The 21978-nt window shown below is 49.6% G+C and overlaps 1 protein-coding gene across 1 annotated transcript in view; it reads left to right on the top strand.

Annotated features, from left to right (window-relative positions):
- LOC129385897 (probable ATP-dependent DNA helicase HFM1) overlaps positions 1-21978 on the top strand; it is a 33808-nt gene that overhangs the window by 8123 nt on the left and 3707 nt on the right. Inside the window, exon 2 of the mRNA XM_055073064.2 lies at positions 20423-20552. Coding sequence (XP_054929039.1) covers positions 20423-20552 — 130 coding nt within the window. The remainder of the gene's footprint in view (positions 1-20422; positions 20553-21978) is intronic.

Genomic DNA, 21978 nt, shown 5'->3' with positions numbered 1-21978 from the left:
CATACACTTGCGAGCCCGTTCCTTCCAAGTTTCCCTTACACTCGAAGGTGTTTCAGTAATCGGCGATGCCATTTTACTGATGAAAAACACACAACTGCAAATTAACATATGAAAAACGCCAGAAGCGATACACGGATCGCCAGCAAAGCATACTGCAGTAATAGCTAGGCCAATCCGCGTGCGTTTCGTATAAGAGTCCTCTAATTCTTACGGGGCTTTAGCGGTGCACGGAGGTGAAAAGGCATAAACACAACAATGCACATCATGATTCAAGTTTACGTGGCGACGTCACACGGTTCACGAGAACAGTCAACCGCATTCACACACGCGCACAGACTACGCTCGATGTTGGTGTGCCGCGAGATTAGATCGCGCTGGCAGCCCGAACACGATCGAGGAGACTCACTGACACGATCCATAGCGCCGCTTCGGAATGTCACGAAAGTTGCACTGGCTCGTAGCACTGAGCCACAAAACACAACAGTCGTCGTGTAATCGCTACACGACAGACACACTCAGTGGCAAGAAGGCTGTTGGCGCACTCGTTTCCGCCCACACACAGGATGTTGTTTCGTCGCGGTGAGGCTCGCACGTTTCAGCGACGTTATGTCGAAAGTTTTTCGGTCCAAGCGACTGTCAGCCTTTTTTACATGAATTATTCGTTCAAAGTAACCGCTATGTGTACGCAGCACACTTACAAGCAAAGGAATTCACAGAGCAAACGGGATTAAGCGCGAGCAATCACCAAGGCTCGCACGGTGACTGAGTGCAAGTGAACGAGAGGTAAACATGCGGAATCGAGGCGATCAAGCACTCATTCCGCTCGCACTCTTGAGCATTTTTCTTTCAGCGCTCAATTGAAATTAAAGGACTAGATTTAGCAGTTCGGGCCATTCTTTCACCACATTCAGGCAATAGTGGCGTTTTATTTCCGCGCATGTGGAGATATTTTTTCACCTCACGAATGCTGCGGCGCCGCAGTTTAGCTTGGGCGCCGTCTGCTACAGGAACTTCCTAGGTGGCGCGCGCGGCAGATGTCGCTACCTTATTATAGAGGGACCTTAGCTGAGGGCTGTAATCACTGGCAATAAAGCAAGTGGCAGTATTCTGAGAAATTCAGGGCCGTTATCAGATAATACTGGCTGTTGAACTAATGGGTGACGCATATTCAAATTTAGGACAAAGAAATGTTTGATAAGTGAGTAGTCGGGTCGAAGGAGAGCAGGGGGATCATGAAGGTTGCCTTTTTAGGTAGTCGATTGTGGGGGATGCATGAGCTGCAATGGTATTGTTACTATTCCTGAATCAAAATAGGGGGGATAGATGCGCGCCAAGGTATATGGAAGACGACATGCGAGTTCTGTGGACGTTAATTAAGGCCAACAGCAACAAAAAAAAATAGACATATGGTACGCGATCCTAATCTTTGACTTCTTAGTGGCACTCGCACGTCGGCATTGGTGTTCTCTCGGTTAAGCGAGCTTTCGCCTGGCACGATATGCGGGCGAGGAAGGGCCAGGAGGAAGCGCGCCATCTGCTGGGGCTTGGGCCCCTAGCGAGCGACGCACGAAGTGCGCCGGTGCTGACGTCAGAGCCTGTAACGAACGTGCGTGCGCAGCTGTTGCGAGCAAGCGAGCGAGCGAGCACCGGAGGAGGAGAAGCGAAAGAGGTGGGAATGACGTCAAAGCCGTTCTGTTAAGCAAATGTTCAGTCTATGCCAGGCAACTGTTTCGATTAATTAGCCTGTTGAATATCATGCCACGTTTTTGTGTGTGACGTTATTAGCGACGTAAATACTTCATCTTTCTACTTCCGGGTTTCCAGCAATTTTGCCAAAGTCGTGCTCACGTGGCTGGTCTGTGAAGTCCACGATTCTGCGTTTTGGTGTGCGGTAATCAGTGATTTCTAATTATTTTTATTTATTTTTATTTGAATATACTGCCAGCTGCTTTTTGGCAGCCAAAGCAGGAGTGGTACATAGAAAATAAAAAGGGATACTGTACAAGCAAAGAAAATGTCGAAATAAAATTCGAACACAGCAAGCTCACGCACAGTGCAACACAGATCATACTTGTACGCTACTGCGCCGAACAATATCTCTAAAACTAAAGACACGAGTTGAATAAAAATTCGGTACGAAAGGAATTGCGTGCTTCGCTCACAACTGAGAAATAGCCGATAAGAAAGAGTCGACAGTACGCTTGTTCGTTACCTCTTGTGGAAGCCTGTTCCATTCTCTTGTCGTTCTAGGAAAAAATGAAAATTGATAAGCGATAGTTCTAGCCTGGGGTGCAATAAGGGTACGTTCGTGCTTTCCGCGGGTACTTCTACACGTGTTAAACTGAAAGTATTTGTCAAAATGTATTTTATTTTGGCCGTTGACTATCGTGTAAAGCATCTTCAGACGGTGTAGCTTACGGCGTTCCTCCAGTGTTGGAAGACCAGGCCTCGAACGGAGATCAGATAGTGGCACTTGTCTTCCGTAGGAATTAAAAATAAACCTGAGCGCTCTTTTTTGTACTTTTTCCAGCCTATCTGTATCAGTCTTAGTGTGCGGGTCCCAAACGACATCACCACATTCAAATAGAGGACGCACCAGTGAAGTATAACCATTCGGTTTTGTCTTGCTTGCACAGTGCTTCAGACGCTGTCGAAGTAACCACAGTCTTTTTGAAGCTGACGAAACTATGTTTTTAATTAATTATAATTATTCCAGGCACTTCAGTAACTCAACTTGTAACTAAACTTATGCTCTAATATCATGTCTATAATGAAACCCATGAATTTTGTACTGTAGCATTTTTTTTCTGATTTATTTGGAATTCGTCCCCGCTCGTCTCAGGAGGTGAACCGGAAGTGTTTCCCGAGAAACAAGAGTGTCTCTCGATGTCCGTACCACTAAAAAAACTATGGTGTTTACGCACCACGGCCTTTGACGAAGGCCGTGGTAGGGCACTCCGGACTAATTTTGACCACCTGCGGATCTTTATCTACCGGGTGTCTCAGCTAACTTGGACGAAGATTAAAAAAAATTACAACCATTCCACTCTGAAGATGAAGTGGCAGTGAAAGCACTTTGCTTTTCGTGTGAGAGCTTTGAATGTCGTCAACTTTCACTGACGTTGCGAGTCTGGCTTCGTTGCTCGTTCGGAGGTGCCCGTGCTCGCGATTGTAGTTTTCTTTCAGCATCACGGGATCATCGTCGGTGGTCGTTTCGCGCCGGCGCGGCTTACATTTTCGTTGCTGTTCCCTCCGGCGCTCCTCGTACGCATGTTGTTCTTCGGGTGTACTAACTATAGTCTCTGCCCCATCAATAACGCTGCTGCTTTTAGCGCCGATCCCTCCCCTGCTTATATAATGCGATAACCTTGACGCCACGCTATTGTTCACGGCAAGCGTTATAAATCTGGTCCGCATTTTGACATCTGCGCCACCGCAATGCACCCGTATGGCTTTCTTAGAATCCGTTTCTGTTGCCGGATGCCAAAAAAAAAAAAAACTACGGAAGGTTAGTCATATACAGCATTCGCTGTAAAAAAAAAAAAAAAAACCGTACCATATACATATTAGAAGTAGTCGTGTGGGCCTACAACCAGTAATTTTTTATCACTAAATATAGAAGAGTAGAATAGAGTAGAGGAAGTTCGAGGGGCAAAGGGTACCGGCAGAACAGTCGATCAAAGCTGAATGCGCCGTTAGAAAGTCGAGTCCGAGGATTAGGTCATGGGGACAATTGGTCAGCGCTGTAAAAATGAACAGGAACGTGGCGGTCGGCGATACTTATACGGGAAGTACACATTCCAGGGACGTCAACTATGCTGCCGTCGGTCACGCGTACGGCTCGTGTAGTAGCGGGCGTGAGGACCTTCCTCAGTCGACGACGGAGGTTAGAAGTCATGGAAACCTGGGCTCCAGTATCTATTAACGCCGTCAAAGGGACACTGTCGACGTGAACATCAAGTAAGTTCTGGTTCGTTGGGAGCGTCAATGGGGGATTTCGACACGAGGAAGACAATGCAGCACTACCTCCAGGAGCTGCATGGTCTAGTTTTCGTCCTGAAGGGTCCATAATTGGTCGGCGACGAATACCGGCGTGGCTGGGGCGACGGGGACCGACGGCGCTAAGGTGGGGGCGAGCGACCGGGACGACTGTCATCGACGGACACGTCAGAGGCAGGAGGCCTACGGCGAGGCGAGTAACGGCCCGTGTCGGCATACGGGCGAGGAGACGGGGAGAAGGAGCTCGAATACAGCGACGTCCAGGAGGCGCGGCAGTGGCGAGCGACGTGGCCAATGTGGAGGCAACGGAAGCAAGTGGGCTTGTGCGGAATTCTCCCCTCAGTAGGGTCGCGGTATCTGGGAGGGGAATACAGATCGGTGGGAGGCGTAGAAGTGGGCTCCGGTCGGGAGACGGAGCAGGCAGCAGGAAAACGTAGGTTTGCAAATTCTTTGCAAATGGGCTTGTCGTCTGGAGTTCTCCACTCGGTAGGGTTGCGGTATCTGTGAGGGGAATACCGATTACCGTGAGGCGTAGCAGTCGGCACCGGTCAGGCGTCAGGTCGGGAGATGGAGAAGGAAGCAGGAAAACCTTGCCGTCTGAATGAGAGAGATCGCTGGGGCTGGTTGGTCAATGGTGGAGTCAAGTGGGCGTGGATAGAACGGCGCAGGACTTGCAGTCTCGAGCTCGCGGCGAACAATACGTGTGACATGTTCATTTAAGAATGGTGAAGCGGTAAGATCTACGCAAGAAGACGTCGCAGCGGTGTTAGGGAGCCGGGATAACTATGGAATGAGGCGGCGGCTTTTCGCGAGCTCGAAGCGGCGGCATTCCTTGACATTGATGCTGATGGTGGAGAGATTGTTGAAGACCAACAAGTTGAAGGCGTCGTCCGCCGTCCCTTTGAGTACGTGGCCGACTTTGTCAACCGCGGCTATTTTCTCGTCGATTTTCCGGCAAAGAGCGAGCACGTCTTGTATGTACGAGACTCAGTAGATGACTGAACTCGGGTAGCAAGCTCTTTTCTAGCAGCCAGCGGCCGACTGGTGGGATTTACAAAGAGGTCGCTGAGCTTCTCCTAGAAAGTATCCCAGCTAGATATCTCGTCCTCGTGTGTCCGGAACCAGACACGAGGAGTTCCGCCCAAGTAGCATAGGATATTGGCTGGCATAATGGTCGGGTCCCAGCGGTTGTTTGGTCTAACACGCTCATACAGGCGGAGCCAGTCCTCAAAGTCGACATTATCTTGGCCGGAGAATATGCCAGGATCGCGGGGATTTGTAACGTTGTTGTCGGGGTCGCAGGAGTAGAAGCAGACGAGGTGTCACCGGGAGCCATGGCGGAAAGCAGGAAGGTGCGGCCGCTGCGGAGCTCCGTGGCGAGGACGGGGATCGGCGCCTTCTACGAAAATGTTACGCGAACGAAAGATGAACAACTGGAGACTATTTACAAGGTATATTTACAAAGGATAACTGCAGCGCTGGTCAGTTCAGCCGACAGCTCGAGAGCCAGACAGCGTTCGTAGTCTTCGTCGGGGCACCCGCGTGCATCGTCCACCAGAAACACGCAATATGCACGTATCAATCTGAATGTCAAATAATATGTCAAATATGAAGTTCTAGAGCGCTTCAAATAACCTCGAATTAAAGCATTTGTTCATGCTAATATTTGCCTGGTTGTTTTTGCGCTAGCCCACCGCTATACTCAAGCGCTCCCGAGCGAACTCAAACGGGCTGCCTTTGTTTATTGCCGCGTAGGAAGGGCTTCGCGACATAACTGGCGGTGACGCAGCAATGCTGTGCTTGTGCGGCACTCAGCATAGCTTTACGCTCCGAACATCGTGAAAAGAAAATGCAAAATAAATTTGGGCAAAAAGAAACTGTGCGCAAAAGAGAAAAGGCAGCTCTCTGAAAAGCGGAAAAGGGCTACACAGGAGTTTATTTCCGCAAGAAAGCAAACAAAAACAACAACAACGAAAAAAAAAGCGGGTGAGGCGCCTTAGCTGCTATCGACGAAACATCCAGAGGTGCAACTGGGCTCGCCATTTCCCCTTTCTGTGTCATGAATTGCGGACAATACGCAAAACGAAGCAGTTTTCTTTCCCTATTTCTATCTTCGTCGCAAGCTTGTTGATCTGAGGATACGGTGACATCATTAAAGTGCGCTAGACAGCCACGTTTTACACAAATTGTGAACGGTTAATTTTCCACTGCCACTTATAGCTCTTCTCAAACAGATCAGCGTCTGAAGAGGTATAGCACTGGCTTCTTTGCAACATTTGAGCTATTGCAGCCTTGATATCTGACGTTGGGAACTGGCGGCGGACTCTGCTCATTTTCGGCTTCAGTGCGTCCGCTGTGGCTGTCTCGTTGGTATGCACGCGGTTCTCCCCACAAGAAGAAGTCCAGTGCCGGGCGACCTCGCAGTCCAGTGTACGGGTCCGCGCTGGCCAATCCACTGTCCGGGAAAGACCCTTGTCGCGACACGCTCCAGTCTGACCCCCACTCAGTGGCGTAGCTAGGTCGTCTGGCACCCGGGGCCCATAGGTCTTCTGTCACCCCCCCCCCCCCCCCCCCCCGGTCGAGAAAGGCGAGAGGATATCGACAATTTCCGGGCTTCAGTACCAGTACAGCCGCCTTCGATACCACGCACGTCCCCCGGGTCCACCTCTCCTTCGCTTTCTTTCCCAAAGATCGCGAATGCAGCAGGTATACACGCTGTTTTTCCTGCGCCAAATAACACAGGGTGCTGAGCTGATGACTTGTGATAAGAGCGTGTGCACATCTTCTGTCAGACTGTAAGGCTTGGCAGCCAATACAAATGCGGCATCGTGCAAAATATGGCTCACGTCACAAGTAACAAAAGATATTTTTACAAAGTTTTAATTACCAATTCAAGGGTAGCAACTTTCGAGGGTAGGAAGGAAAGCGTGAAACATAACGGTAGGTTTCGCAGCGGCTTCTCGCAGCGAGCGGGAGAGGGGAAGTAAAAGCGAGCCGAGCATCGCGGTGCCCGCGACTCCTGTCGAGTCATACGCCACCAAACTCTTCGGCCGCACCAAGTCTGAAGACGATCCAGAGGATCCCATTCGCGACTTTTGACGGCCGCACTTATGCAACGTCGCTCTCAACGAACGCTGCGCCGTAAACGCGAGCGCCGGGCGCGCTCATTGAACACCCTCTTCCTGCTGTCTTTGTTCGTCGTCGCTGCGCGTTCTGAACGGACGAGGGACCCAAGAGCCTCAACGCCTTACAACGCCTATGTTTAGCGACGCCTGCTCCCAGCATGAACGCACGGCACGAACGCACTTCACGTGTAACATTCCGCTAAGGCGAGTAGTTTAGCTACCATTTTGCGAAATTTTTTTTGCCCGCACGTTCGTACAGTTATTTCGTGGGGTGTTGATAGAGCTGCAGCCGACAATTCTGCTGCGCAACTCATCGGGTACATGAGCTCGGGCTACAGGATACCGGAGCATTCTTTGCCATTTGCGCCCAGTCACGCCGGCGGAAAGAGGGGTGTCTTCAGATGTATATGACACCCCCCCACCTCCCACTGGCCCCTTGCACCCGGGGCCCAAGCCCCCCGCCGTTGCTACGCCACTGCCTCCACTATGCGCGGGAGCACCAACGTGTTGCAACCACGTGCGCCGAAGGTGCGCAAGACGCCGTTCGAGGGTGTCGTTCACGTAGAGTTGCGTCGTTAGCATGGCGTCAAAAAGAGATGCGTCCGACGATGTAGTCGTTAACATTAAATTAGCATTCGTATTGGCGTCGTGTCTGCGCCTTAGCATTCCAGTAGTGCGTGTTGTGAATGTTAACTCGTGCGCTTCTGTAGAATGGAATGGAATGGAAAACTTTATTGAGTCTTTTAAGGTTTTAGCGGTTCGAGGCCGAAGTCTTCATTCTTGAAGCTTGGGTCCTCTTCAGCCATGGATGGGCCCCTAGTCCACGGCTCCACTGAGCCGGGCCGCCTCGCACGCGTGCGCTATTAGAGCTCTTTGAGCCTCTAGCTCGCGGCTGGTGAGCCAGCTCTCCCATTGCTCCGCACTTGGTGTTTTGTGTTTGTGGAATGCCTGGTTTCTTGTACACTCCCATGTAATGTGGTATAATGTTGGTTTAGCTCCACACCACGGACAGGTTGCGCTATACTGCGTGGGGAACATCCTACTTAGTATGTGTAAGTTTGGGAAGGTGCCCGTTTGCAGTCTCCGCCATCCTGCGGCCTCCTCCTTTGTTAATGCTTTATGTGGTGGGGGATATTGATATCTTAGCCCCTTATAGAGGTTTAATAGCTCTGAATAGCTGTTCCCGCAGTTGATCCGTGGCCCCTCTGGGGCGGTTGACGTTCCTGCTCGGCTGGTCATCCCTCGAGCTAGGCTGTCCGCCCCTTCGTTGCCCCTGATCCCTGCGTGGCCTGGTATCCAGATAATGTTATGTGTGGGTTGTCCCTCAGCGATTGGAACTCTGCTGAGGATCTTGAGCGCCGTGCTACTAATTCTGCCTCTTATATAGCTCCGGCACGCCTCTTGTGAATCTGTTAGAATATTGAGGGATATTCCTGTTCTATAACCTTCTTCCGCTGCCAGTGCGACAGCAATTTCCTCTGCCTCGGTTATGTTAGCCACCTCGGCCGTGAGTCCTGTGATTAATTCTCCTTGATTATTTACTACTACCGCTGCCGCGTTGTTTTTGTGTGCTTGTGAGTATAGGGACGCATCGGTATAGACTGTATTGTCCCGATGTCCCATCGTCTTTTCGTAAAACTCTGCCCTAGCCTGTCTCCTACTCGCATGGAGGTTTGGGTCCATGTTGCGAGGGATAGGTTGTATTCGTAGTTTCTTTCTTAGTGGGTCTGGTATTGTGGCCCTGCTACTTTGTGGTTTTTCTACTTCCCGACCTAGCTTTGTCAGGAGCGCCCTTCCTGTTGTTGTATTGCTGAGTCTTCGTACTTGTGCGTTGAGCTGGCATTCCCTTAGTTCTTCAAAAGTGTTGCTGATTCCAAGTTGCATGAGTTTGTCGTTGGATGTGTTCCTTGGGAGGTGGAGAGCTGTTTTATACGCTTTCCGGAGGATGATCTCCACTTGCTCTTTTTCGGTTTTGGTGATTGCATGGTACGGCAGTGAGTATGTGACCCGGCTTACTATCAGGCTGTTGACCAACCTGAGTGTGTCCTCCTCTTTCATGCCATATCGCTTGTGTGCCACTCTGCTAATCATTCGGCCCACCTGTCCTGCTGCTTTGTTTAGCAGGCAGATTGTGTGGCTGCATTTCCGGCTTCCTTGCAGCCACATGCCGAGGATTCTAATCATTTTTTGTTCCGGGATGTTCTGTCCTTCTAGCCTTACTTCGAGCGGGGCATCAGTGGGGTGTCTGCCCACCCTGAGGAGTTCAGATTTCTCCGTGGAGCATCTGAGGCCTCTTTGCTTTGTGTATTCTTCGATGCAGGTGGCAGCTTCTTGTAGTGCCTCTTGTTTATCCCCTAGTGAGCCTTGAGTAGTCCAGATCGTTATGTCGTCCGCGTACATTGCGTGACTGATTCCTTGGATTTTGCTAAGTTTCTTGGTAAGGTTGACCATCGCTATGTTGAAGAGTACTGGCGAGATTACTGAGCCCTGCGGAGTGCCCTTGCATGGCGTTTGAAAGGCGTCACTCCGTAGGTCTCCCAGGCCTACTGTCGCTGTTCTGTCGGTTAGGAAGCTTCTGATATAGTCATGGACTTTCTTCCCGCAATTAGTGGTGTTGATCCCCTCCATAATGGCGGCGTGGGACACGTTGTCAAAGGCTCCCTTGATGTCGATGGCCATGACCACGTTTTCCCCGTGTTTCGGCATTGTCTCGAGTACCTCTTCCTTTAGCTGTAGCAAGATGTCTTGGGTAGACAAGTTTGCCCTGAAGCCGAACATGGTGTTGGGGTACCATCCTCCGTCTTCAAGATGCGTTTGGATTCTTCGGGTTACTATTCTTTCGTACAGCTTGCCTAGGCATGATGTAAGCGAAATTGGTCTGAGATTTTCAATTTGGAGTTTTTTGCCGGGTTTGGGAATCATCACCACTACGGCGTGTTTCCACTCCGCTGGTACTTTGCCTTCCTCCCATAGTTTGTTGAGGTAGAGGGTGAGCTGATCAATTGCTTCGTCGCTGAGGTTTCGAATTAGGGAGTTTCGGATTTTGTCCGCCCCTGCTGCTGTGTTCTTCGTTGTAGCCCTTACAGCCTCGACGACCTCTTCTCTTGTGATGGGTCGGTCTGTAGTTGAATTTTCTTCACCCTGGTAGTCGCCTCGGTAGCCTTCTACCGAGATCTTTCCGTAGCATTTTTCCAGTACTGCTTGGAGCAGTTGTTGTTCTGTTCCTTCATACTGGTGGACTAATCTCTGAATGGATTTGCTGCTTTCCGCCTTGCTCTTGCTCGGATCCATGAGTGTTCTGAGGATATGCCATGTTCTGGCTGTGCTTAGGGTGCCATTCAGTGAGGTACTAAACTGCTGCCACCCCTGCCTTGCCAGCTGCGTTGCATACTCCTCTGCTTGCTGAGTTATTTCGGCAATTTTCTTCTTAAGCTTTCTATTTAGCTTCTGACGCTTCCACCGCTTGGTTAGGCCTCGTCGTGCCTCCCATAGCCTGAGGAGTCGTTTGTCCACTTCTGGTGCTTGTTCTGTTCGTTCCACTTCTTTTGTGTAGAGATCTCTTATTTGTCTGAGTTGATGGCTCCAATCCTCTGCCGAGGTTATGTCCCCTTTTAGCTGTCTACAGTGGACTCGAAAGGCATCCCAGTCTGTTAGACTTGCCTTGCCAATCTTCCTCCTGATGATTTCTGTCTCTGTGCTGACCCTGATGATGTAGTGGTCGCTGCCGAGGTTTTCTTGCAAGTTCTCCCATTCGACTTGCTTAGCGCCCCTGACAAAGGTTAGGTCGGGACACGTGTCCACGCTTACGCTATTGCCCTGTCTGGTGGGTTGGCTTTCATCTGTGAGTAGCTCGCAGCCTATGTTTTCTGCAGCTGTGCAGTTACTGCGCCCTTTCTTGTCTTCGATTCTACTGCCCCACTGCGGACTCTTCGCATTGAAGTCTGCTGCTATTATTAGGGTGCTTTGCCCTGCAAGCTTCTTCGCTTCCGCAAAAAGCTTAATAAAATTTCCTCTGTTTTTAGGTGGGCTATATAGATTGATTACGAAAGTGCTCTTAGCTTTCTTTTTCCGTTTTGGAATCACTTCGGTCACGATATGTTCTAGCTGTGTGTCTTCTAGTTCCTTATGTGTTATGGTTGTTATTTTGTTGCTTATTAAAGTCGCTGTTCGTCCATTTTCCTGACACGTATATCCTTTTAGGGTTGGGATGCAATTTGTTTCCTGTAGTAGTATTAAATCTGGTGGATTTCCTCTAGTGTTAATGAACTGTTGCAGGAGCCCTTGCTTGCGCTTGTAGCTCCTGCAGTTCCACTGCCAAATCTCTAGTTGGTTTGGTCCTGCCATGTTGATGTATTGGTGTTGTCATTTGTTCCCTGGGATTCTGATCCAAACCTGCGCTCGTTGTAGAGGCGGTCTCGGGCGTCGTTTACTGTTCTCGGTGTAGTTTGATTCTTTACGTAGTTGCGGAAGCTCTGGTCTTGCAGGGCTATCTTTTGATTTAGCTGCTGCATTTGCTGCATGAAAGCTTTGAGGTCTTCAATTGAGGTGTTCCCCTCGCTAGTTTGCGTGCTCTCTATATGTTGCTGCGGCGGTGATGGCGCCCTAACTGGTGAGAAACCTGCCTTTCTCAGCTCTTGCATTTCCTGAATTAGGTCGTCTATTCTTTTCCTGAGTTGCCGGGTTTCTTCGCGGCAGAGCTCAAGCTCTTTTTTAAGATTACTGTTTTCGGCACAAAGCCTCTTCTCGTTTTCTGTCTGCATGCTTGTGTTATTGGTTATATTGTTGTGCGGAGCAAGAAGCGTTTTGGGAGGGCCGGCTCCCCAGCTCACCTTAACTCCTCCGCTTTTCTTCTGCTGATTTGGCTTCGACCAGGTCTGCTGGCCCGCGCCGCCCAGGGGTGGGTAGGACTCGTCCCTCTCCCGGCTTCTGCCCTGGCCTTGACTGTGGCTGCGCCCTCGGCTGCGGCTCCTGGATTCACTCCGGTAGTCGCTCCGTCGCTCTTGATCTTCATTCCGGAACCAGCGCGGTAGCCTTGCTCCGCTTCTGCTCCTGCTGCGTCCCCGCCGCTGTTGGCCCTGGGGTCCCCATCGTAGTTCGTTTGTCGACTTTAGGCGTTGTTTGCAGTCCTTTGTGCCCGCCGCGTGGGAGCCCCCACACAGCAGACACTTGGGTGTACATTGATGATGTTCTTCCGGATCTTTCTGGCCACATTGCTTGCAAGCTTTGATTCCAGGGGTCGGGCAAACGTCCGACCGGTGACCTTGCTGGCAACAAATATAGCAAACTTGCCGCGTTGGTCTGTATGGATAACACCACATCTCTCCCCCGTAGTACAAAACTTGCTTGGGGAGGATGGGGCCATCAAAGGTGATAACAGCTGTGCTAGATCGGCCTAGCATTCTCGCCGCTAAAATCTTCACCCCTTGCGTGCGTGTTCGTAAGTTTGTCTTGAGTTCTTCGGCGGGGGTCCCCGGGTCCACCCCGTGAATGACCCCGCGCAGCGTTCCCTCCGGCGCCGCCACGTGCGCGTTGACTTCGTAGCTGTGCTCACCAATCTTCAGTTGCGTGATGCGCCTGTCTTGCTGAGCAGCACTTTCGTTGTCTGTACTAATTATGATGATGTTTGAGCCCGTGCGGAGCCGGATGATGAGGTCTTCAGCCCTGCATCCATGTCCGGTGGCCGCAACCACCGCTCGCGCCACTTGGTGTGTCTGCAGGTTTTTCACTGCCAGTCCCTTCGGCCGGAGGACTATCTTTAAATCATCTCTGGGGAGCGGAGGCAGTCTCCTCCTCGGCGCTCTCTCTCCCTCTCCTTGCTTGGCCACAGCTGGTGCGCCATCTGTGCTCTTCGTCGAGTCTAGGGAATTTTCATTCCCTAGCTTCTTTCCCGCCAAAAGTTCTGCTTTTCCGCTACGTTGTCGTTTTCTTTGCCGCTTGGATATGGCGATCTCCCAATCCGTGTCTGTGTCCTTGCCTTGATTTGCTTGTGACATTGGTGTCGCTGGGGTGCTGCCTTTCAGGGCTTGAGTAGTTACCGCTGCTCCGTGGGCGAGGGTCTCCCCGGCGGCGTCGCTGAAATCTTCATCCATAATTTCGTGTGTTTCCGCCATGAAACTTGTCGAAACTTGGGGTTGTAGGTGTGCTAGGTTGGGGTTGATGACTCGGGAAATCGCTCCAGGCTCCTCTGCCGCTGGCCGAGGCTGGGAGGGCCGCGGAGCCCCGCTACCGTGGTAGGCCTAATGGGCCTAGCTTCTGCCGGCCACGTAGGGAATCTTCAAGCTCGTGTAAATCCAAAAATAGCGGACCCACCGGCTCGAAAATGGTGTCCTCGTGGTCCGTTCCGCTTCCGACGTCGGTTCCGACCAAAATTTCGACGGTCCAATTGGGTTAGACGGGTAAAAAATCCCGAAAACTACGGAGCGCATGTGAAGCAGCAGCCAGGGTCCCTCGATCTTCTTCTTCTTTCCTTCTGTAGAAATTTGCTTCGTCCGTCCACAGCACGCGGTTCAGGAAGTCTGGTTCACATTTCGTGAAAATCCAATTGGCAAAGCCTTTTTTGAAGATATCGGTCTTCAAGCTTTTGATGTAGGGGTACAAGTTATGGGTGCATCCGACGTTTTATTTCTACTTTAAACTCTCCAGACCGATCAGTTCGAGGTACCAGCCTCCGCACTGGTGTGTGCCGCGCGGTTCGGCAGCTGGCTAAAAATTCCAAAATACCAGCGCCCCTTCTAGTGCGTGAAGATGGTTGAACAGCGAAGCTGTGTTAGTTACACCGAGTGTTACACCATGCAAGTCAGACTTCGCAAGCAGTCCATATTGTAAATCGTTTGTTTCACCATTCTTTCACCTCATTTTCGCTTTTGCGTGCGTTGTGAGCCTGCTTTAGGAGTGCTCCTTTCGCGGTTCTCCCGGTGTTTTTTCTCTTGCGCGTGAGACGACGGCGACGAGTCCGTTCACGAGCCAAGCCTCGCTCGCGGTGGGCAGCTTATTCCTCGGTTCACTAATGGTGGTCTTCGCACAGTTGCAGCTGGGATCGAATCTGCGGAACCACCAATCCAAATCTCCGTACATTGGGCGCCCACCACTGGAGATGCGGGCGCTGCAATCCTTTTGACGTTGGTTGGATTGACGCGTCTTTGTGTTTCTTAATGAGGTTACACACCGGTTCGGCTGCGACGGAGAGAGTCTGTGACGACATGCCCGCAGTTCACCGTTGTCGCTTGCGTTCTCGAGATTGGTCGGTGGCGCGGTTAGCGGCATCGGCGCGACATTGCCGCTTGGGATTCGTCAAAATTAAATCTGCCCGTCACGTAAAACATTGAATACCCCCTTACGCAATGATTCGTGCCCCCGTAAACGCGGCCTGCACGTGACGTCGACGATGAAGCGATGACCGAGCCAGCTGTGGCGGGTGAACGCGAGCCCGCCTTCGCGCCGCGCGCGTCCGCACGGTCGCCAAGGCGAGGCTGGAATGCGCTCCCGAACCAATGGGCAGCGGCATCAATTATGGCCGTGTGATTGCAGCACGACTACATCTCGCGGCACGAAACGCTAATTGATGAAAATTACGCATCCAATATGTCAGAAATTGAAACATTTGAAAAAGTTCAATGTCATTAGAACAGGAAAACGTGAAATCACATGCTGTTTTCTTCCAGCCAACAATAATTGCGAAACGACCGCTGGCTTCCCCTGATGTTTGCTCGTGGCGACGCCCGCTCATCCGCCCAGTCCTCTGCAGGACGAAGGCTTCTCCGTCTTCCATGACCCTGCGCCAACTGGGGCAACCCCTAATTTCATCGTCTTCTGCCGTCCTCGATTGCGCTTCCCTTCTTATTTATTTATGTAAGTCATTGCATACACACGATGCACAATACTGTCTGGACCCATAGCCTTGGCGGCTAGTTCCAATAACAAAATTGACATGAGAAGAACAGCGTACTTATTGTAGGAGACAACACGCGTTATTGAAGCATTTTTACATGGAAAATATACAATAAGCAAAAGACTGTGTTATGACATCAGGGCATACAAATAGAAAGACCATGTGAGCATTCATGAAACAAGTTTTTTTAAGCATTGCACAAAGTTTTGGCTGGTCTTAACACTGAGTGCGTTCCATATTTGAGCACCGTTCAACTCCACGAGTCTATGTCTATATACATTGTGACCTGGTGGTAAGTTAATGCAGTTATTAGTAGCTGCCGTCGTGTTTCGTGCCGGAAAATTAAATATTGTGATTGGTAGCGGATCATTATAACGTATTATTGCATTAACTGCCTGAGCAACATTTACTTTATACGCCTCACTGAACGGCAGAACACGAAGCAATTGAAACAGAGGTTTACTTAGATCAGTATATTTAGAAAACGCCACTATTCCCATTCCCATTGGTACCCATTCTGAAACACTAGTGGTCCAAAGGTTATCTAACCTGCGCATTACATGACCTCCCTAGCTCCAGTCTTTTCTCTTAATGCCAATAAGAATATGCGCTATACCTATGTCCTCTCTGATTCAAACCGCTTTTTTTTCCCGTCTCTTAATGTTATGCCGAGCATTCTTCGTTCCATCGCTCTTTCCGCGGTCCTTAACTTGTTCTCAAGCTTCTTTGTCGATCTCCAAGTCTCTGCCCCATATGTCAGACATTACACACAGCGCGCACTAAAAAAAAAAAAAAAAAACAGTCAGCGCTCGTGTTTGTCTATTCTTCGTCCGTGTTTTTTAGTGCGCGCTGTGTGTAATAGTTATGAAGACGTACCGACTCGCCCAGCAAGCTGCTGCACTCCATATGTCAGAACCTGTAAAATGCACTGATTGTACACCTTCCTTTTCAATGTTAATGGTAAGCTTCCAGTCAGGAGCTGACAATGTCTGGCGTATGCGATCCAAACCCTTTTTATTCTTCTGTAAATTTTCTCCTTATGATCAGGGTCCCCTGCGAGTAATTGGCCTAGGTAAACGTACTCCTTCACAGACTCTAGGGGCTGACTGGCAATCCTGAACTCTCGTTCTCTTGCCCGGCTATTGATGATTATCTTTGTCTTCTGCATATTAATCTTCAACCCCACTCTCGCACTCTCTCTGTTAAGGTCCTCAATCATATATTGTAGCTCGTCTGCAGTATTGCTGAACAGAACAATGTCATCGGCAACCGAAGGTTGCTCATATATTCGCCGTCGATCCTTACTCCTAAGCCTTCCCGGTTTAATAGCTTGAATACTTGTTCCAAGCACGCAGTGAATAGCATTGCACAGATTGTGTTTCCTTGTCTTAGGTATCTTCCTACATTTCTATATGCGCTCAGATATGCATTGCCGTATTTTAACGTAAATGTCATCAAAACTCGCCTATGCGTAACTATAACAAAGTAATTGCAATATAGTATTAACATTATCAAATTTGATGAGTAACATTATTTTTTAACTGCATTTTCACTAAATATTATGCATCAGCTATCTCTTAAGCGCCAGATCAAAACTACAGAGAGCGTGCTGTGTTAGTGAAGTGTGGTTTTTGTGAATTATTTCAATGGGATGTTATCAAAACACCGAAATAACAGATGTGTGTTGGTGCTGAGGACGTGTGGGTTAACCCAGTGATCAGAATTCATGCAGAACTCTCGAGCCTCACCGATGAGGCTCACCGTTGTAGAAGGGGGCCGTAAATGCAGGTGTATTCAGGTTAAATTGTGACCGGCGAATATTGTCGCTTACTTAACCTTCATTCGCCCAGCTCTGTGTATGCGATGTGATGTGAGCCGGTGCGGCTCCGCGGGCAACAAGCCACGAACGGCAAATGTCTTCCACCGAGAAGCTGGCCTCGCGAAAGGCTCCACGGCCAAGGCAAACACGCCACAGCTTCCACAAAGCATGGAGCGATTTTACAGCGCGTTTTTCGCCGCCTCGACTTCCGCAGATTGCCGTTTCACGTGCACCGAGCGCGGCAGCTGCGATTCGCGAGCTGAGGCGTGGCGTCGGTGAGAACGCAGTGAAGCGGTGCTCGTCAAGCTTCTTTGGGTTGGAGCGCGTTACTTTATCAAAACCAAAATTAAGTAGGAAGGCCACAGTGACGCGTGTACGATCCACGTTTGGATTAGTTCGCGGTCCTTGCTGTATGTGCGTTTTCGCAGGGAAGTTCAGCACTCCGAACATCGCACGCACAAAGGGTCCGACGGCTCATTTGCTGCAACTGCGAATTCGCAAGTGTGAAAACGCATGCAGTCAAATTCGCGCCATGTGTAGCACCCAGGCTTAAGAAGTCCATACGTTCAAGACGTGGCAGTTCCTTAGCCGTTCGTGGGGCTCATCTGTGTGACGATAGAACACTTGCACCGGAAGAAATAAATAATGTGACGTCATAATCGCTAAAAGCGGAATTGACGTCATTTTGTTCTCATAGGCGCGAAATTTGTTTTGGTGGCCTGCCATTACAGCTGTATTTTGAAATGCCCCGCCATTCGACTTGACGGGCGTTTCCAGCTTTCAGCGAACGCCCGTTTGCCGCCGACGCTCGAGCACCTGCACGAAAAAAATGGAGCGGCCATGAGCTTCACAAAGAGTGACGTCAGGGCCCGAGTTTCCTTCCTCCGTTGGAGCGGCGCCTTCGCGTCGCGTTTTCCGGATTGCCAGACAACCTGCCCTCCAACGACATAAGTTGTCTCTGTTACCGCATATATCATATGCCCTTAAACTTACGGAACAATACAATAAAAATAATCTTAGTGTAATTATACAGCGACATTTTTGTCCGAAGTGTATTTATCTAGCTTAATTTCAAGCAGCAAGATTGAGCGCGAAACTGCGACTATGTACCTTTCGCATGCTGAGAGGCCGCTTCTTGTTTACAACTTCACATAGAAAATAGAGTGTCGTCCGCTTACTACCGAGCAGAAGAGGCGATAGCTACTATTAAGGGGCATGCTGAGAGCATCTGCTATACCGTCTACGCAGAGGGTATCTGCTATATCTCGCCAAGCCTGGTCAAGTTTGATGTTGTTCTTGTAATTGCGGTCGCGTACGTCCCACAGGACGCGACGCTTCTCCACTTCAGTTATTAGGGCCTCGTTGAAGGTTGCTTTGTTCATTTTGGGTGAACACGATGCGCGAACCTACACGGCGCGCGAACGAAATCACGGTAGCACGTGCTTTCTTTGACGCACGCGCCAGTTCTGCCGAGAAAAAAAAATGCGGTAGAGAGGTTCCGTCGAGATGCACAGAGAGCGGGACCATCTGGTGGTAAAACCGAAATTCAAAATGCCACGTGACCAAATGCCACGTGACTTACCTGAACTCTGATTGGCGGACGCGCCGCGCGACGCGTTTTTTTTTTTCTACTCCGAGCAGCAGCACGCGGCGGCGCGATTTCGTGCCGGATCACGCTGGGCCAAAATGACGCGCGCGTCCCACCATCCGCGCGTCAATCGCGCCTGAAATCGCGCCATGCGGTTCCGCCTTCACGTTTTTCGCTCGCGGAAATGCGGTTCCAGCTTAAGATGCAGCGAAGCGTCAGCCGTACGGGTGTCGAAATCGCACCCCTGCGCAGAATATACTTTCTTTGGAGGCCGACAAAAGTTTTGGGTAGGGTGTTGGTCCCACGCGTTGGTCCCACCGTCTGACGCCAAGCCCGTCGGCCAGCGCAGCCGCACGGAAACATAAAAAATCAACAAATATTTGGCAGTCACTAGTTTTAACTGAACAGCTTAAGGAGCGATTAAACTAACCGCCCCATCAAATTCAGGCAAACGTCGACAAGCAAAGAGCGCAACCTTGAACTTTACAACAGCACAACAGGTGGACTTTACGAGCGCGCCTTTATGTGCACTTCAGGAGCTGCATTGCATTGCAAGTGGTAAACATATTGGGCGCTGAAAAAAAGGAATTTATTGATAGTGATAAAGTAGAGTTGACTTTTCTTTCCTCACCACAAGTATATAAAGTTGATTAGGAGTTTTATTTTCGTTGAATGAATCAAACTGTCTCGTTTATATAAAAAAAGGCGTTTTTTAATTTCCCACGTTTCTTCCCTCCTCACATATATCTCGGAGGAGACGTGCTGAAGCTTGCGTCACCTACGCTAACCGCCACGTGCCCGCGGTGTCTGCTTAGGGGCTGTTTGAAGGCTGCCAATACAGCGCAATCACCAGCTTTGCGGTCAGCCAATAAAATTCTCATCGTGACTAATTTAGCCAAAGTGAAGTTTCGCTGCATTTGGCCTTGAAGCGAGTATTTAAATATTCAAAGGGACCTCTTGTTGGAGGTCATTAGTTTGCATTTATCAGCCAAATATATTATCATTTGCTAGCGCGAGCACAATTTACGTGATAGAGGTCCTATTTAAGCGCAAGCCAATCTGCCGTTGAAGGAATTTTGTGATAGAATACTCGATCGTCAGCGGAGAGCCGAATGTTCGTCGAATGTTAGCATTACTGTACGTTATACACTAGCGCTACACAAAGTTTGTTGGGATTAACAGAAGCCGATTAGAAGGAAGAAAAAGGCGACGGTTAATCTTTAAAAAAACAGAAAGCTAACGAATTTTTCGAAATTTCGACAAAAGCTAGGAATTTTCAAATAAATTGTAGAGTTTATGTAATTTATCCGCACCGTGGGCTACGGATTAATTTTGTCAATTCGGATATGCTTAAAGTTTACCCAAACCACGGTACACGAGCCCTGCTGCACTAAACTTTTGCACACATCACTTACGTGCCCTTATGTCCTCACTATGACGTAGAGGTCTCCTAAGTCTTTGGAAAGCATTGCAGATAACGGCCATATAACGCTTTCGAGCCGTTGCTGAAAGAATACTTTGCAATGACCACAGTTAACTGACGCTTCTGAGAAACTTTGCACACATCACCCGTAAGATGCATTCCCTCTAAACGTCAGCTTTGTGACAAGTTAACTGTTTTGAGCCAAATTCCTACGTGGTTCGTAAAATGTACTTGTAAAGCTGCGCAACGTCTGTGTTAGTAATTTCCAGATGGGGCTTTGTTTCGTACATCACTCATAACGCGCTTCCCATTTAAACGAAATAGAAACAACCAGCCTTGTTTAGTCAGCCGAGAAGACCAGGGAAATGAACTGCGTATATGCGCCTCGTATAAGGCGTTAAAATAGAAATAGTATTCAGTAACTATTTACAAAGCGCGTGATTAAGCTAGAGGTACTTGTCACCGATTCGAGGCCACGGGGAAGCACTGCGCGTTTCCTGTGACGCATCCAAGTGGGCAGAACACGAGTGTGTCGAACCTCGCGAGAGCGGCCTGATTGCTTCGCCGCTGTGCCTCGCAGTTCTGCTCCACTCGCAAGGGGGCGGTGCAGGCGGCCACCGTGCTGGCCTCTTCCCTGGGTCCGGTTCGCAGAGCGGCGAGCTCCTCGGAGGAGCTGCTCGCCGCGGCCATCAGGGACGCCAAACTGCGCGGTGAGAGCATGTGTGCGCTGTGGAGAAGAAGCATGCGGGCATTGTTTCTGCCTAGGCGCCAAACAGACCTCCCCCAAATCAGGCATGCGCAAATAGACGAGGTAGACAGCAACGCTAATCATTTGCCTTCTGACATGTCCTTAGCGGACAGTGCAATTGACGAACACCTAACGCAGTTATCTGAGTTCTCGAATATATGTGGTGTGCTTGGGATAACTGATGGAACGGGCGCAACGTAATGACCAGGAAAAGGCGGATGCGCAGGCATGCTAATTAGGCCACGTATGGAGTGGCAAAGACGCGTAGGGAGCATTCATGGCACACGGGAAGGTAAACAGACGTGGCTTGGGGTAGCTTGCCTATGGACAGGCAGTGGTAAATACAAAGAAATGACCGATTGCACTACAAGCGATATTAATGAGTTCAAGGAATTGGTTCAGGCCGTGTTAGTAGGAGATATGAATGAGTACATGGAGTATTTATACGGATATACTGATTACAATGGTTCTCTAGGGCTGGATCTGTGCGATGAACAGAACCTTTTAGCATAGTTGGGAGGGAGAACAACTGTCACGAACAGGTAACGTGACGATGCGGAAATAGGCAGTCATGTATCGATTGCGCCTTCGTCTCAGAAAGTGTCTATAAATGACGAGACCAAATGTTGACAAATGACCATGGGAAAGATAGCCTGGGTAGCGATCACAAATATCTAACGTTAGTAAGGTCTTGATGAGGGCTAGTTGGTCCATACTTAGAACTGAGGTTAAACAGTGCGAAAAAGACGACACAAGGAAACAAATACCACAGACAAGCGCTGACTGCCAACTGGAAGATTATTTGAAATTCACCGGACATTTATACCTTTTTCAGCATAGGCATGCGCACACCGGTCGCAAAAACATCTGCAAATCAACAACATTATAATCTTTCTTCCAAAAATGTTTTTTCTTTTCCCGACAACACACGAGAGGGAGTCCTTACACATTTATCTCCTTCCTATCTAATGTGATAAACCTCTGCTATTTCCCTTTCTCTCTTGCTTTTTCTTTTCCCTATGAATTTTGCCTTTTCAAATATGGGGGTGCAGTGACACTTGTTACAGTGTCCGGCTAAATGACTGCCATAGCCATTCTTTAGGTTACTGCTGTGCTGACGAGCTCTTTCCTTGAAGCACTGTCCCGTTTGACCTGTATAGGATTTTCCACTGCTGAGCGGTATCTGATAGATAACGTTGCGCCTGCACTCAGTGAAACGAGTTTTATGATTTGTGGTGCACAGGTGCCTTTCGCGCTTGTTCATGCGATTACATATCGAGGACAGTTTACACGGGGCACTGAAAACCAAATTAATATTATGTCTATTGGAGACTTTCTTTAGATTGTGTGACAACTTGTGTAGGTATGGCACCACGTGCGCTTGTCTT

The sequence above is a fragment of the Dermacentor andersoni genome, chromosome 3 (assembly GCF_023375885.2).
Source record: "Dermacentor andersoni chromosome 3, qqDerAnde1_hic_scaffold, whole genome shotgun sequence".
In the NCBI taxonomy this organism is placed as follows: domain Eukaryota; kingdom Metazoa; phylum Arthropoda; class Arachnida; order Ixodida; family Ixodidae; genus Dermacentor; species Dermacentor andersoni.
The sequence above is the reverse complement of the archived record's forward strand: the minus strand, read 5'-3'. Positions and strand labels throughout refer to the sequence as shown.